We start from the raw sequence: 14,553 nt of genomic DNA on the forward strand, positions 1-14,553 counted from the left end.
GACATTGTTTTGTTCTGCTGTGCATGGGGTCGCTATGAGTCGGTTCCGACTCAATGGCACCTGACAACAACAACAACGCTACCAGAGCTGGGGTCATTATGAATCAGAACCGACTAGACAGCATATAACAACAAACAACAATATTTTATTGTTACTTTTGCTATTCATGTGATGTGTGACTTATGACTTACTCTTCTTAGTCTTTATTTCCCCCATCTGTGAAAAAGGAAACTTATGCTGGCTTAGATTCATTCCAGTTCTGGTAGACTATGCCCTCTACACTTCACACATACCCTTTTGATTTTTTTTTCTTAGTTGTTTGTTTTCTACTATTACATCTTTGAATGTTGAATGTGTTTTATTGGTCGGATCTTAATCAGGCATTCCTATTTTCTCAGGTTACATCTCTCTTCTATGGTTTCATTTTACCTCATATCTTTCTTGTCCATCTTTGTTTTAGACATATTTTCATCTTGGTTTGTTGCTTTGGTTTCAACAGTCTCAATCCTAATGCTCACAGCTCCCAATAATTTTGTTAATCAATCTATCACAGGTTTTTAAGTTTTTATTTCTATTTCGATCTCAGTCCATTTTTGACTAGCTATGGCAAAACTTTCTTGATTTGGTCTGTATTAGAAGAGAAGTACAGCAAAAAGATTTATGCAGAAGAAACAGCATTACATAATGGGAGAAAACAAGTTTCAAATTCAGAGATACCTGGGTTTGTAACAAAAGTTTGGAAAAACAGCTTTACTCTGAGCCTCAGCTTCATCACTACAAAACACAAATAAGAATACCTTAAAGTTGTAAGAATTAATCAATATGTATACAAACTGGTTGGTTCTGTAGTATAGAGAAAAGCTCAGTCAATGGCATTCATTTATAGAAATCAAGTATTCTCTAAATTCTTTTCACAGTTTTGAGAGAATGATCATCTAAGAGTTAAACTTTTACTAGGATCATACTCATATCGTTTGTGTGACTAGACTTTCATGAGCCCCATATTATTTTCAACTAATTTGTTTCCCCCCTAAATACAATTATTTGTTTTATCTTTGAGGATGCTGAAAATACATCAATCTTAAATTATTTTTGTTGTTGTTGTTAGGTGCCATCAAGTCATTACCGACTCATAGGGACCTATGCACAATAGACTGAAGCACTGCCTGTTCCTGCACCAACCTCACAATCGGTGCTACATTTGAGCCCATCAGTGTTGCCTCTGTGCCAATCCATTTCATTGGAGGTCTCCCTCTTTTACTCCGACACTCCACTTTACCAAGCATGATATCTTTCTCCAAGATTTGCTCTACCCTGACAAGATATCCAAAATATGAGAGATGAAATCTGGCCATCCTGGCTTCCAGGGAGCATTCTGGCTGTACTTCTTCCAACACCAATTATTTGTTCTTTTGGTAGGCCATGGTACTTTTAATATTCTTCTCTAACACCATAATTCAAATGTATCAATTGTTTTATGGACTTCCTTATTCACTGCCCAACTTTCACATACATCTGAAGTTATTGAAAATACCATGACTTGTGTCAGTGCAAACTTAATCCTGAAACTGACATCTTTGCTCTTCAACACTATAAAGAGGTCTTGTGCAACAGATTTGCCTAATGCAATAGATCATTTGATTTCTTGACTGCTGCTTCCATGAGTGTTGATGGCTGAACCAAGCAAAATGTAGTCTTTGATAATTTCAATCTTTTCTCCATTTATATGGATGTTGTTTATTGGTCCAGTGGTAAGGATTTTTTTTTACATTGAAGTGCAATCCATACCAAAGGCCGTGGTCTTTGATCTTCATCAATAAATATTTTAAGTCCATTTCCCTTCTGGTCAACAATACTTTGAGGAGGCAGCTCTTCCCCAGTCATATTTTGAATGCCTTCCAATCTGAGGGGCTCATCTTCTGGTGGTACATCTGACAATATTCTGGTGCTTTTCATCATGTTTTAATATTCAATATTCTGGTGCTGACAGTGTTCCACTATTATTCAAAAGGTTTTTAGTGGCTAAATATTCAGAATAGTCAGTCTCTCCTTCTCCCCAATCTTTCTTCATCTGGAAGCTCAGCTGAAACCTGTCCACCTTGGGTGGCCCTACTAGTATTTTAAAAATCCGTGGCATAGCTTCCAGAATCAGAGTAACACACAAGCCACCACAGTATGACAAACTGATAGACAAGTTGGTACTTGAATTAATTAAGCAGATTAACTTTACTAAAGTCTTATGATTATAGACAAACAGCCTTTTTTTTATCTCCACAAATTTGTTGCATCCTTTCCTAATATCCCCCAAGGATAAAATAGTTTCTTAATATCCACAAATGATTATGTAAATACAATGCCTTCCATGAAACCTAGGAAACTTTGGTTACATCAGATACTCCAGTTTTGAAAAGTAGTCTATATAGTTATTCCCAACAGTGCTCAACACACTGAGGACAGGGTCACACTCAGTGTCCTTCAACTGGTATCCCCAGCATCAAGCCTGGTACCTGAAGCACAATTAGCTTTCAATAGATGTTCGATGAATGAAGAAATGACTGTGTCCTGTGTTCTACAGAATAGTGAAAGTCCCTGTAGTTCTTCTAAAAGACTAAAGAGAGTAGAGTTCTGTTGTCAAAATACTTGGGTAAACAGAATTAAATAAAGATGAAAAACAAAAAAAACAGCAAAAATGAACCAGGATCCTTTAGTGTAGTATTTCTCAGAACTGCTAATATTTTATTATTTTTTATGGACTTTTAAGATAGGAATACAGGTTTCACAATTGCCAGAATTTTTTAGCCACAGAACTCTGTTTTTTGGAAGCTCAGTTACCACCAGGATTCTCTTGCAAAGCCCTTTGGGTACATGCTATTCAGCACTTATCTCATATATTAGATTTCCATAGGAAGATTTAAAAAATCAAGATACTAGATTAGCTGGAATTTTGACTCATTTAATACATTTTATCTTTAAGAAAGTAATAAGCTGTCATTGTTACCAATGCCACATAATGATTTGACTCATTCCTTTAAGGCAAGTTACCAGAGGCAATACAGGAATGAGACTCTGACGCAGAGTGCAGTCCAGTTGTTGGTAGGTGCAGCAGGAAGCTTTGGTGAGAAGAAAGGAGTGTAAGTATCTTGTTAAGAGAAGGCTTCCATTCTATGTTACTGCATTTAAGAAATGATGCAAGTGAGTTTTCTTGTTTTTGTCTGGTAACACATTTAGTAAAATGTGTCCTAATCGCTGCCTGTTCTGCACCTCACACTCAGTTAAATCATCTACTTTTCATGTCCCAAACTTGACTCTACACATTCACAGCTCTGCGTTTAAGCAAATTTCTCCTTCTGACTAGAATGCTCTTTCCTTACTCCTTCTGTCCATAAGAATTAAGCTGTGGTAAAATACTATCCCAATGCTATCTTCAAATAAAAGACACAGACTTTATGTGAAGGTGGGGGATAAGGAAGGGTTGAGGCCAGAATTATGGCTAATTATATAGGCTGTTGTTGTTGGGTTACATGGAGTCAGTACCAACTCAAAGTAACACTATGCACAACAGAATGAAACACTGCCCAGTCCTGCACCAACCTCACAATCATTGCAACATTGGAGGCCATCGGTGCTGCCATTGTGCCAATCCATCTCATTGGGGGTCTTCCTCTTTTTCTCTGACCCTCCACTTTACCAAACATGATATCCTTCTCCAGTGACTGGTCTCTCTTGCCAATATGTATGAATTATGAGAGGCAAAGTCTGGCCATCCTGGCTTCCAAGGAACATAGCTGTAGTTATTCCAACACAGATTTGTTTGTTTGGGGGAAGTCCATGGTACTTTTAATATTCTCCTCCAACACCATAACTCAAATGCATCAGTTCTTCTATGGTCTTTCTTATTCACTGCCCAATTTTCACATGCATATGAGGTTATTGAAAATACCATGACTTGGATTGTTGTGAAGTGCCATCGAATCAGTTCCGACCCAGAGCGACCCTGTATAGGATTTCCGAGGAGCAGCTGGTGAACTTGAACCATTGACGTTGCAGTTCAAATGGCTTTGCAGTCTGGCTCATTAATCCACAAGGCTGCATCAGGACTCCACGATTTAGGATAGGCATACCTTAATCCTGAAACTGACATCTTTGCTCTTCAACACTTTAAAGAGGTCTTGTGCAACAGATTTGCCGAATGCAATACATCTTTTGATTTCTTGATTGCTGCTTCCATGACTTGATAGTTGAACCAGGAAAAATGTAGTCTTTGACAACTTTTATCTTTTCTCCATTTATATGGATGACTGTTTGTTGGTCCAGTGGTGAGAATTTTTGCTGGGTTTTTTTGTTGTTTTTTTGTGTGTGGTTTTTTTTTTTTTTTTTACATTGAAGTGCAATCCATATGGAAGGCTGTGACCTTCAATCTTCATTAGTATATTAAGTCCTCTTCACTTTCAGCAAGCAAAGTTGTATCATCTGCATATCTCAGGTTGTTAATGAGTCTTCTTCTTATCCTGATGCCACATATTCCATCATCTAATCCAGCTTCAATGATTATTTTATCAACAAACAGATTGAATAAGTCTAAGGAAAGAATATAACCCTAGCACACACTTTTCCTAATTTTAAGCCATTCAGTGTTTTCTTGTTCTATTTGAACAACTGCCTCTTGGTCTGTGTACAGATTCCTCATAAACACAATGAACTGTTCTGGAATAATCATTCTTTGAAATGTTGTCCATAGCTTGTATGATTCACACAATTGAAAGCCTTTGCATTGTCAATAAAGCAGAGGTAAACATCTATCTGGTAATCTCTGCTTTCTACCAAGATCCATCTGACACCAGCAATGATATCCCTCATTCCAAATCCCCTTCTGAATCTCTGTCAATGTGTTATTGAAGACATTTTTAAAAATTATCTTAAACAACACTTTGCTTCATGTGATGTTAATGTTTTCTGCATTCCATTGGTTCACATCTCTTTGGAATTGGCACAAATATGGATCTCTTCCAGTCAGATTGCTAGGTAGTTGTCTTCCAAATTTCTTGGCATAGATGAGTGAGTGCTTCCAGTGCTTCATCTGTTTGTTGAAAGACTTCAATTTGTAGTCCATCAATTCCTGGTGCTTTGTTCTTTGCCAATGCCTTGAATGCACCTTGGACTTCTTCCTTCAGGATCATTGGCTCTTGATCACATGCTACCTCTGGAAATGGTTGAACATTTATCATTTCTCTCTGGTGCAATGACTGTGCATATTCCTCCTGTCTTCTTTTGACACTTTTTGCATCATTCAATATTTTGTGCATGGAATCCTTCCATATTGCAAGTCGACGTTTGAATATTTTAGGTGATACCATCAACTTGAGGAATGCTGAGCGTGTTTTTCCCTTTTGGTTTTCTAATTCCAGGTCTGCTCACATTTCATTATAGTCTTTGACTTCGTCTTCTTGAGCTGCCTTTTGAAATATTCTATTCAGCTCTTTTACCTCCTTATTTCTTCTATTTGCTTTAGTATCTCTATGATGGAGAGCAAGTTTCAGAGTCTCTTCTGACATTTATTTTGATCTTTTACTTCTTTCTTGTGTTTGAGGACTTTATTTAGTATTAGGGTTATGATTAGGACTTGGGTTCATGTTAGGAGTAAGAATTACACTAAAGCTAGATGAAAATCTTGGGCTGGTTTTTAGGATTGATTACAGTTAGGTTTAATTTAGTTTTTCTTCTTGAAATATGATTTCCTCTTCATTTAGAAGTTCTGAAACTACATTATACCCTCTTCTTACTTTGTGGTTATGTTTTTTTGTATGGTGGCGGTTTTTTTGTATGGTGGCGGTTTTTTTGTTTTGTTTTGTTTTGTTTATTTTTAGTTGTTATTGTTGTTTTTGCAACTGTAGCTTTGGTTTTCTGTTTTCAGTCTTATAGGTCTGTTTTACTTTGCATGCTTCCATATCTGGGTGAGTCTCAATGACATTGTCATGCATGTTAGTCTCCGGTTATTGTCTGCTGTTGTTGAGTCTCTGTTCAAATAACTCATTTAGTATTTTTTGAAAGGTTTGTCTTGTTTTTACAAATTCTTTTCATTTCTGTTTGTCTGAAAAATGACCTAATTTTTGCTATCATATTTGATTGATAGTTTTGCTAGTTCTATGATTCCTTGCTGAAATATTTTTCCTTTCAGAGTTTTATGTAATTCCATTATCTTCTGGTTTGCACTGCTGAGAAATAAGTTACTCTTTTTAGTTCTCCTTTTTAAGTAACTTTTAAATTTTCCTGAGCTGCTTTCAGGATTCTTTCTTTGTCTTTAGCTTTTAAAAGTTTGATTATAATATGTATGTCTTAGTGTTTTTCTTTAGGAAAAGAAAAACTATACTGCTTGGAGTTTGTTCAACTTCTTGAGTCTTTTATCTTTCATGATGTTAGGGAACTTTTCTTCCAACAATTCTTGGGCAATATTCTCTATGTTCTGAAATTTCTATCACAAGTAAGCTGTTCCTCTAGACATTGTCCTACAGAAATCTTAGACTTTCTTCCTATATATTTTTGTTGTTGTTGTTGTTATTTTTCTGATTGTTTCTCTAGCAGATGAATATTGAGAAATTTTTCATCAAACTCAGTAATTCAGCTTTCCATCGATTCTATTTATTTGCCCTTTCAGTATATTATCTATTTCTGAAGTCTTAATCTTCTGGCTCTTATAACTGCTGTTTTTGTGTGTTCCACATTTTTTCAATTATTTTGTGACTGTTTCCCTGAAATTTTCCACAGTTTTGTCTGTTTCCATTAAGTTCATCTGCAGTTTCGATCAGTTGAATTAGCCTAATTAACATTCCTTTAAATTCCTTTTCAGCTAGTTCCAAAATATTTCTAGTGTTATACTTTCTGACTCTATTATGGTCACTTGTTTCAGACACTGTCTTGTTGCTTTGTATAAATTGAAATTATTTGTCTTATCTGAAACATTGTGGTGTCATATTTATAGTGAATTGTGGTGTCATATTTATAGTGAATTGATGATTGTATATTAGTGTATTCTTAGACACATAACATCTGTCACCTCAGAGAAATAGTAGAGATTGGAAGTGTGAATGAAGTTAGTTCTCTGTTCACTGTTTGTGAAGTGTAATTGAGAGTGGTTTCACATGTGCACCACCTGAAGCAGGGGCCAGGTGCCCAACCCCAGATAGAGCTAAGCCTATGCAGGACAGCATGCCACTGGATTGGTGAGGGCAGGGACTGGCCAGACCTCAATTTACCAGGAGGACAGGAAAACAAGAGAGAAGTGTAACCCCTTGTCACCAACATCCACCTGCATCCTGTGCCCTCCAGCCACTGTATCAACAGCCTCTCACAAAAGCTCACAATGGACATGTCACTCCATAGCAATCCACAATCTATCAGTTTATCTTCTCTCTCACTGCTTCTGTTCAACTTCTTCTTCTCATCGGCACTCAGTCTGATGTTCAGGGATCCAGGAACATCATTTGTATCTGTTTCACTGTCTCTCATGCTTTTTTTATAGAGAATCAACTCAGTGCATCTGCTTACTTACTTGCCCCGGAACCTAGCAAAGATACGTTTTTTTCAATCTTTCTTGGCACAACTTCCAAATACACAGGTAGCATTTTGTACCATTCTCTCTTAATGCTCAGCATGCGTGTTATCATTTTTCAGATCTAAATCTCCCAGGGAAGCAGTGAGTTCTTCAAAGTTGTTATAATAGGGAGTAAACTCAAATCAACACCTGTGGAGGATGTGAAGGATATATGATTGGGTAAAGGGAGGAAATGCCCATCTAAAGTCCAGACCTAACCTTTCAGTTAACATCACCACAGTCCTGAGACTAAAGATGTCAAAATTCTCTGTTTGAATGGTCCTAAGTTCACATCCCAGGTTTGTTTGTGCTTCTTTCCCTGGTCTATTAGCATGTGAGCAAACTGAAACTTTAGTGTGCACATTCCTAAACATAAGGAAATGGCTATTTTTGTCAGGTTATGAATGTGGCCTCCTGGTATCTAGTCATATGTGTGGGAAGGTACTAGAGATAAAACCAGATGTGGAAAGAGTAGTGACCAGAATTGTGGACATGTTCTCAACGCAGTTCAACTGAAGAGTTTCAAAGCATCTAAGAGTTTTAATATCAAATCTAGTCACACAATCATTATGACCAGGAGAAAGATAAAGTATATCTTATTTAAATTTTCATTTTCTCAATTGATAAGATTTTTTTTTTTTTTGTATATGGTAAAAGTGCCTGCATTTGTCTTCTTGCTCCAGGCTTTTCAGATGGACCTGAATGGAGTTGGGGTCAGAGAGGAAAGGGCTGGGGGAAATGTTATCAATTTAATACAATATGATAAGTGGTTTCAGTTAATCACATGTACAATGAACAGCAGAAGGTTTTTAATGAGTGAATAAAACACTTGTTGAAAATTATTATTACTGCATTGTCCTGGAGAGGTTAAAACAAAAACACAGTATGGATAAATTGAGACTCCTGTTGAGATTTTTTTCCCTTTAAAACCCCCACTAACGCAAAAAACAATATATGTCCTTGAGGACCCAAAGTGAATGAAAGTCAACCTCACTGAGCTGGAAGGACTCATAAAAAAGATTAAATGCAAATTTGGAAACATAATGCATTTTTAGCCATGCAAGTAAGGGATACATATTGTGTATCAATATGTGCAAAGCAATATGCCAGGAATCATGGGGGATATCAAGGTTAGTTCAGTAGAATAATGTTCCAAAGTACTTTCCACAAATTACACTTGTATGCTGTACTTGGTTCTTTCTTGAACTTCCTTGAAGGTTTGCTATTCCTATAAATAGTCCCATGTATTGGGGTGTTGGTGCCAAGAAAAACATGTCTAATGAGTAAAATGGTACGGGTTTAAGACAGGGGCAAGAGGGGTAATAAAGAAGGATACAAGAAATAGAATCAGGGAAACCACTAATTTCCTGGAAAGCCACTATGAAAGAAAGAAGTAAGAAAACTAAGGAAATACAAAAGGATAAAAAGCAACTTTGTTTACATACTCACATTCTACGTTGATGAATGAATTGAATATTGGAGTATACCTGCATACTGACGTTGTTGTTGCTAGTTGCCTTCCAGTCAGCTTTAAACTTCCACTGGGTTTGAACCACCAACCTTCATGCAACCAGCCTATCACTTAACCATTGTGTCACCAGGGTTTCTTATATCTCAAAATTATCAGATTCTATAACTTATTGTTGTTTTTAATGTTAGGGGTAGGCAGTACTGACTCATAGCGAACCTTTGAACAACAGAATGCAACACTGCCCAGTCCTGCACCAATCTTACAATTGTTGCTACATTTGAGCCAGCCATTTGCTGCTGCCACTTTGCCAGTGCGTTTCATTGCGGGGGTCTTCCTGTTTTTCTCTGACACTCTCCCAAACATGATTTCCTTCTCCAGGATCTAGTCCTTCCTGATATGTTTGAAGTAAAGAGACAAAGCCTGGCCATTCTAGCTTCCAGGAAGCATGCTATACTTATTTCAACACAGATTTGTTTGTTCTTTTGTCAGTCCGTGGTATAATCAATGTTCTCCTGCAAGACCATAACTCAAAAGCATCAATTATTCTTTGGTCTTCCTTATTCACTGTCCAGCTATCGCATGCATATGAGGTTATTGAAAATACCATGGCTTGGGTCAGGCACACCTTCATCCTCAACTGACATCTTTGCTCTTCAACACTTTAAAGAGGTCTTATGCAGTACATTTGTCTGATGTAATACATTGATTTCTTGACTGCTGCTTCCATGAATGTTAATGGTTGTTACGAGCAAAGTGAAGTCTTCGACAACTGCAGTATTTTCTCCATGTATATGGATGTTGTTTATTGGTCTAGTGGTGAGGATTTTTGTTTTCTTTACACTGAGGTGAACACATACCAAAGGCTGTGGTCTTTGATCTTTATCAGTAAGTATTTTAACTCTTTACTTTCAGCAAGCAAGGCTGTATAGTTAATGAGGTGTCCTCCAATCCTGATGCCATGTTTTTCTTCATGTGATCTAGTTTCTTAGATTATGTGCTCAGCATACAGATTATATGAGTATGGAGAAAGAATAAAATGCTGGCACACACCTTTCCTAATTTCAAACCATTCAGTGTTTCCTTGTTCTGTTTGAACAACTGTCTCTTGGTCTATGTGCAGGTTCCTCAAAAGAACAAGTAAGTTCCAAAATACTCATTCTCTGCAATGTTGTCCAAAGCTTGTCATTATCCACACAATCAAAAGCCTTTACATTGTCAATAAAGCACAAGTAAGCATATTTCCTGTATTCTCTGCTTTCAGCCAATATCCATCTGTTATTAGCACATCTCATTCCACATCCTCTTCTGAATCCAGCTTGAAATTCAGGAAGTTCTCTGTCAAATTTAATAGAGAAACACTATTAAGAGAAACTTAAACCCACCCAGAGGCCATGTGTGAAAAGGACTTGGGGACCTGCTTCCATAAAAATCACTTTCACGATCCTTTTAGAGAAGTCCTGCTCTACCACATGGGGTCACTAGGAGTCAGTATCAATGGTGCTTAATACAACATAGGTTTATTATTGTTATTTAAAAAACAAAAAATATTGAAATAACAAAAAATGTATTAGAGAAAGACTAGAGTTCTCCACATGAAAGATGGAGAGATTTGCACTAGTCTATTTTTTTAGCATATTGTTGTTATTAAATTATGTAGCATTTCTTTTGTTTTTAACATATATGGATGATATTATAGCTAGGTATACATGTCTTGGCTTACATCTTTTCTCCCTCAACACTCAGTAGGCTTACTCCATTATCTTCTTCCCTTTAGATCTGGTATGGAAAATCTGGAGAAATCCTGTTTTTTTCCCCTTTTTTGTTGGCAGATTTCTTAACCAGCATTACGATGAGACCCTTTACTAGTAACTTCACCAATATATGTCTTTGTCTTAGTTCATCTTTGTTGAATTTTTGCTACTAAACGATGAGCCTTTTCAGCTCTTAAATGCAGAGATACCTTTCCTAACTTCTGGGAAATTTTCTATTGTTATATCTTTGATGTTTCCCTCTTTTATTTGTTCGGCTTTCTTTCAAGAACACCAGTTAATGCATGTGTTGGTTCAATATCCTTATTTTTATAAGTATTATCTTTCTTTAATAATAGCTTTCATTCCTTCTTCCTTTTCCACTACATGCAGGATTTTCTTTTTCACTGCACTCAAACTTTGAAAACCTTTTCTGGTATGTCAGGTGTATGTTTTTCTGTTTCTAATGTGGCTTTCATGTCTATAATTCCTTCCCACTCTTTTTGCTTATTTATTTATTTATTTATTTTCGGTTCAATTAAAGTGAAACTTTATTGAGGGCAGGGCCATGGGGCTCAGAAGAACCCCACTAGCGGAAGCAGGGGAGCCAGCAGAGAGGAGTCCTTATTATTTGACCTTCTTCTTGGGGCGCAGGTTGTTGGTGTGGTCGCACTTCTTCTTGCGGCAGTTCACAGCACGGGGGTGGAGGCTGGAGGCGAGCATAGCACTTGGAGCAGATCATCTTGTCACAGTTGTACTTCTGGGCGTGCTGGCGCAGGAAAGACTCAATGATGTCACCGCGAAAACGCAGCACCAGGTGCAGGGTGGACTCTTTCTAGATGTTGTAGTCTGAGAGAGTGCGGCCATCCTCCAGCTGTTTTACCCACAAAAATCAGAGGTTGCTGGTCAGGGGGATACCCTCCTTGTCTTGGATTTTGGCTTTGACATTCTCGATGGTGTCACTGGGCTCCACCTCAAGAGTGATGGTCTTGCCCGTCAGGGTCTTCACAAAGATCTGCATCTCTTCATCTGCCGCTTGGCCGCCTTGCTGAAGAGAAAGAGCTCTTTTTGCTTAATTTTTATCTATTTTCTTTTTTATCTCTGTCATCTTTTCTGGTATCATATTCCATTTTTTTTTCTTTTTTAGTTGTGCTGTTTGTTGTTGTTGATGTTGACTTTTTGTTGTTGATAACAGTTTTTTGTTTTCATTTATCTTTTATCTTTTTGCTTTCCCTTCACCCAAGTTAATATGTGTCTATCCTCTAGTGCTGATGTTATGCTATAGGATCAGTACTGGACTGCTAACCACAAGGTTGGCCATTGAAACCCACCAGTTGCTCCTCAGAAATCCTAGACAGGGTCACTATGAGTTGGAATCAACTCAATGGCACTTAACAACAATATCCTCTAGTTAAGGATTTACCTTCCTCAAACTCTCACCCCTGCTAACCATTAAATAATGTTTTCTTGACTTTTTAAATTAGTCAAGTTGTTGACTTGTTTTTATTAAATTCCATAGGCTCATATAATATTTGTCTTTTAGTGATTAACTTACTTTTCTCAGCATAACAGCCTCCAGGTTCATCCGTGCTATGACAGATGGATGATGGCAAAGTTTTTATACTCTCTGATTAATGAATGAGCTCTAAAATCTAACTTCATAGTTGTAACTCCAAACTTTCACATTTTGGACCCCTGATCAGAAAAGTATCTTATTCTCATTCATCAGTGAACAAAATCAGCTTTATGACAATACTCATTTTAACACATTATAGAGAAGGTTTAAGACTTCTTCCTTTCTTAATTTTTTCAGATATATGAGCCCTGAGACAATAAAGAAATACTCTGAAAACAAAAAATTGCTTTTCATTATGAGAAAATTACTGCTCAATTGGGTATACAATACAAGAAAAGAAAAGGGCTCCAAATCAGGGTAAGTACTTACGAATCTTACTAGAAATTGGATCGTATTCATATGAAATTCGCTGTTTATTTCTTTTTAAATTTACATTTTGGCAACTTTTCAAAGTATTCTGCAAAGGTCTACAATGAAATTACACTCACCATATCAAAAATGTACTTTAAAAAATATAAGAGATAGATATAATAACATTTCATTTAGGTGAAATACAAATAACAAAGGAAGAACAAATATTCAATTATTTATTCATTGAAATGTTCTATCATTCAAAGTTAAAATAGTGGGGAAATCTCATGTTTTTAAATTATATTACTATTGTTTAAAAAAAAAATGCAATGTTATTGTTGTTTTAGGTGCCATCGAGTCGGTACCGACCCATAGCGACCTTATGCACAGCAGAACAAAACACTGCCCGATCCTGGGCCAACCTCACTATTGTTGTCACGCTTGAGTCCATCAATGATGCCACTTGGTCAATCCATCTCATTCCTCTTTTCCTCTGACCCTCCACCTTACCAAACATGATATCCTTCTCCAGTGACTGCACACTCCTGACAATATGTTCAAATTATGAGGGACAAAATTGGGTCATCTTGGCTTCTAAGGAGCGCTTAGGCTGCACTTCTTCCAAAATGGATCTTTGGAATGGGCACAAATATGGATATCCTCCAACCAATCGGCCAGATAGTTGTCTTCTAAATTTTCTGGCAGAGGGGAGTGAGTGCCTCCTGTGCCACCTTACTTTCTTGAAATATTTCAATTTTTATTCCATCAATTCCTGGTGCCTTGTTCTTTGCCAATTTCTTCAATGCACCTGGCCTTGTTTTAACTAATGATATGGACTTCCTCCCTAAGTATCATTGGCTCTTGATCAAATGGTAACTCTTGAAACGGTTGAATATTAACCATTTCCTTTTGGTACAGTGACTCTGTGTATTCTTTCAATCTTCTCTTGATGCTTTCTGCAGTATTCAATAATTTTCCCAGAGAATCTTTCAATAATGAAAGTCGAGGCTTGATTTTTTTCTTCAGTTCCCCTAGCTTGAGAAATGCTGAGCATCTTCTTACTTTTTGGTATTCTGACTCCAGATCTTTGCACATTGTATTGTAATATTTAGCTTTATCTTCTCTAGCTAATCTTTGAACTTTTCTGTTCAGCTCTTTGACCTCCTCATATCTTCCATTTGCTTTAGCATTTCTACACTGAAGAAATGTCTCTTCTGACATCCATTTTGACTTTTTCCTTATTTCTTGTCTTCTCAATGACTTTTTGCTTTGTGGATGATGTTCTTGATGTCATCCCACAACTCTTCTGGTCTTTGGTCTTTAGTGTTTAATGTATCAAATCTGTTCTTTAGATGATCTCTAAATTCAGGTAGGATATACTCAAGGTCATATTTTGGTTCTTGCAGTCTTGTTTTCATTTTCTTCAGCTTCAGTTTGAATTTGTATATGAGTAATTGATGGTCTGTTCCACAGGTCTGCCCTGGCCATGTTTTCACTGATGATACAGAGCTTCCCCATCTTCTCTTTCCTCAGATGTAGTCAATTTGATTTCTATGTTTTCCATCTGGTGAGGTCCATGTGTATAGACATCTGTTATGCTATCTAAAGAACAAATAATTGAAATGAACAAATCACTGGTTATGCAGAATTCTATCATGCATTTTCCAGCATTACTTCTATCACCAAGGCCATATTTTCCAACTACTGATCTTTCCTCTTTGCTCCCAACCTTTGCATTCCAATCACCAGTAATGATCTTGATTGCATGTTTGATCAATTTCAGATTGAAGAAGTTGGTAGAATTCTTCTATTTCATCCT

General features: G+C 36.9%; 1 protein-coding gene across 1 annotated transcript in view; it reads left to right on the plus strand.

The window, feature by feature from the left end:
- Positions 1 to 14,553, plus strand: part of SLC9C1 (solute carrier family 9, subfamily C (Na+-transporting carboxylic acid decarboxylase), member 1) — a 138,469-nt gene that overhangs the window by 56,762 nt on the left and 67,154 nt on the right. Inside the window, exons 13-14 of the mRNA XM_006864212.1 lie at positions 3,034 to 3,131; positions 12,621 to 12,740. Coding sequence (XP_006864274.1) covers positions 3,034 to 3,131; positions 12,621 to 12,740 — 218 coding nt within the window. The remainder of the gene's footprint in view (positions 1 to 3,033; positions 3,132 to 12,620; positions 12,741 to 14,553) is intronic.

The sequence above is a fragment of the Chrysochloris asiatica genome, unplaced genomic scaffold (assembly GCF_000296735.1).
Source record: "Chrysochloris asiatica unplaced genomic scaffold, ChrAsi1.0 scaffold00061, whole genome shotgun sequence".
Classification (NCBI taxonomy): Eukaryota; Metazoa; Chordata; class Mammalia; order Afrosoricida; family Chrysochloridae; genus Chrysochloris; species Chrysochloris asiatica.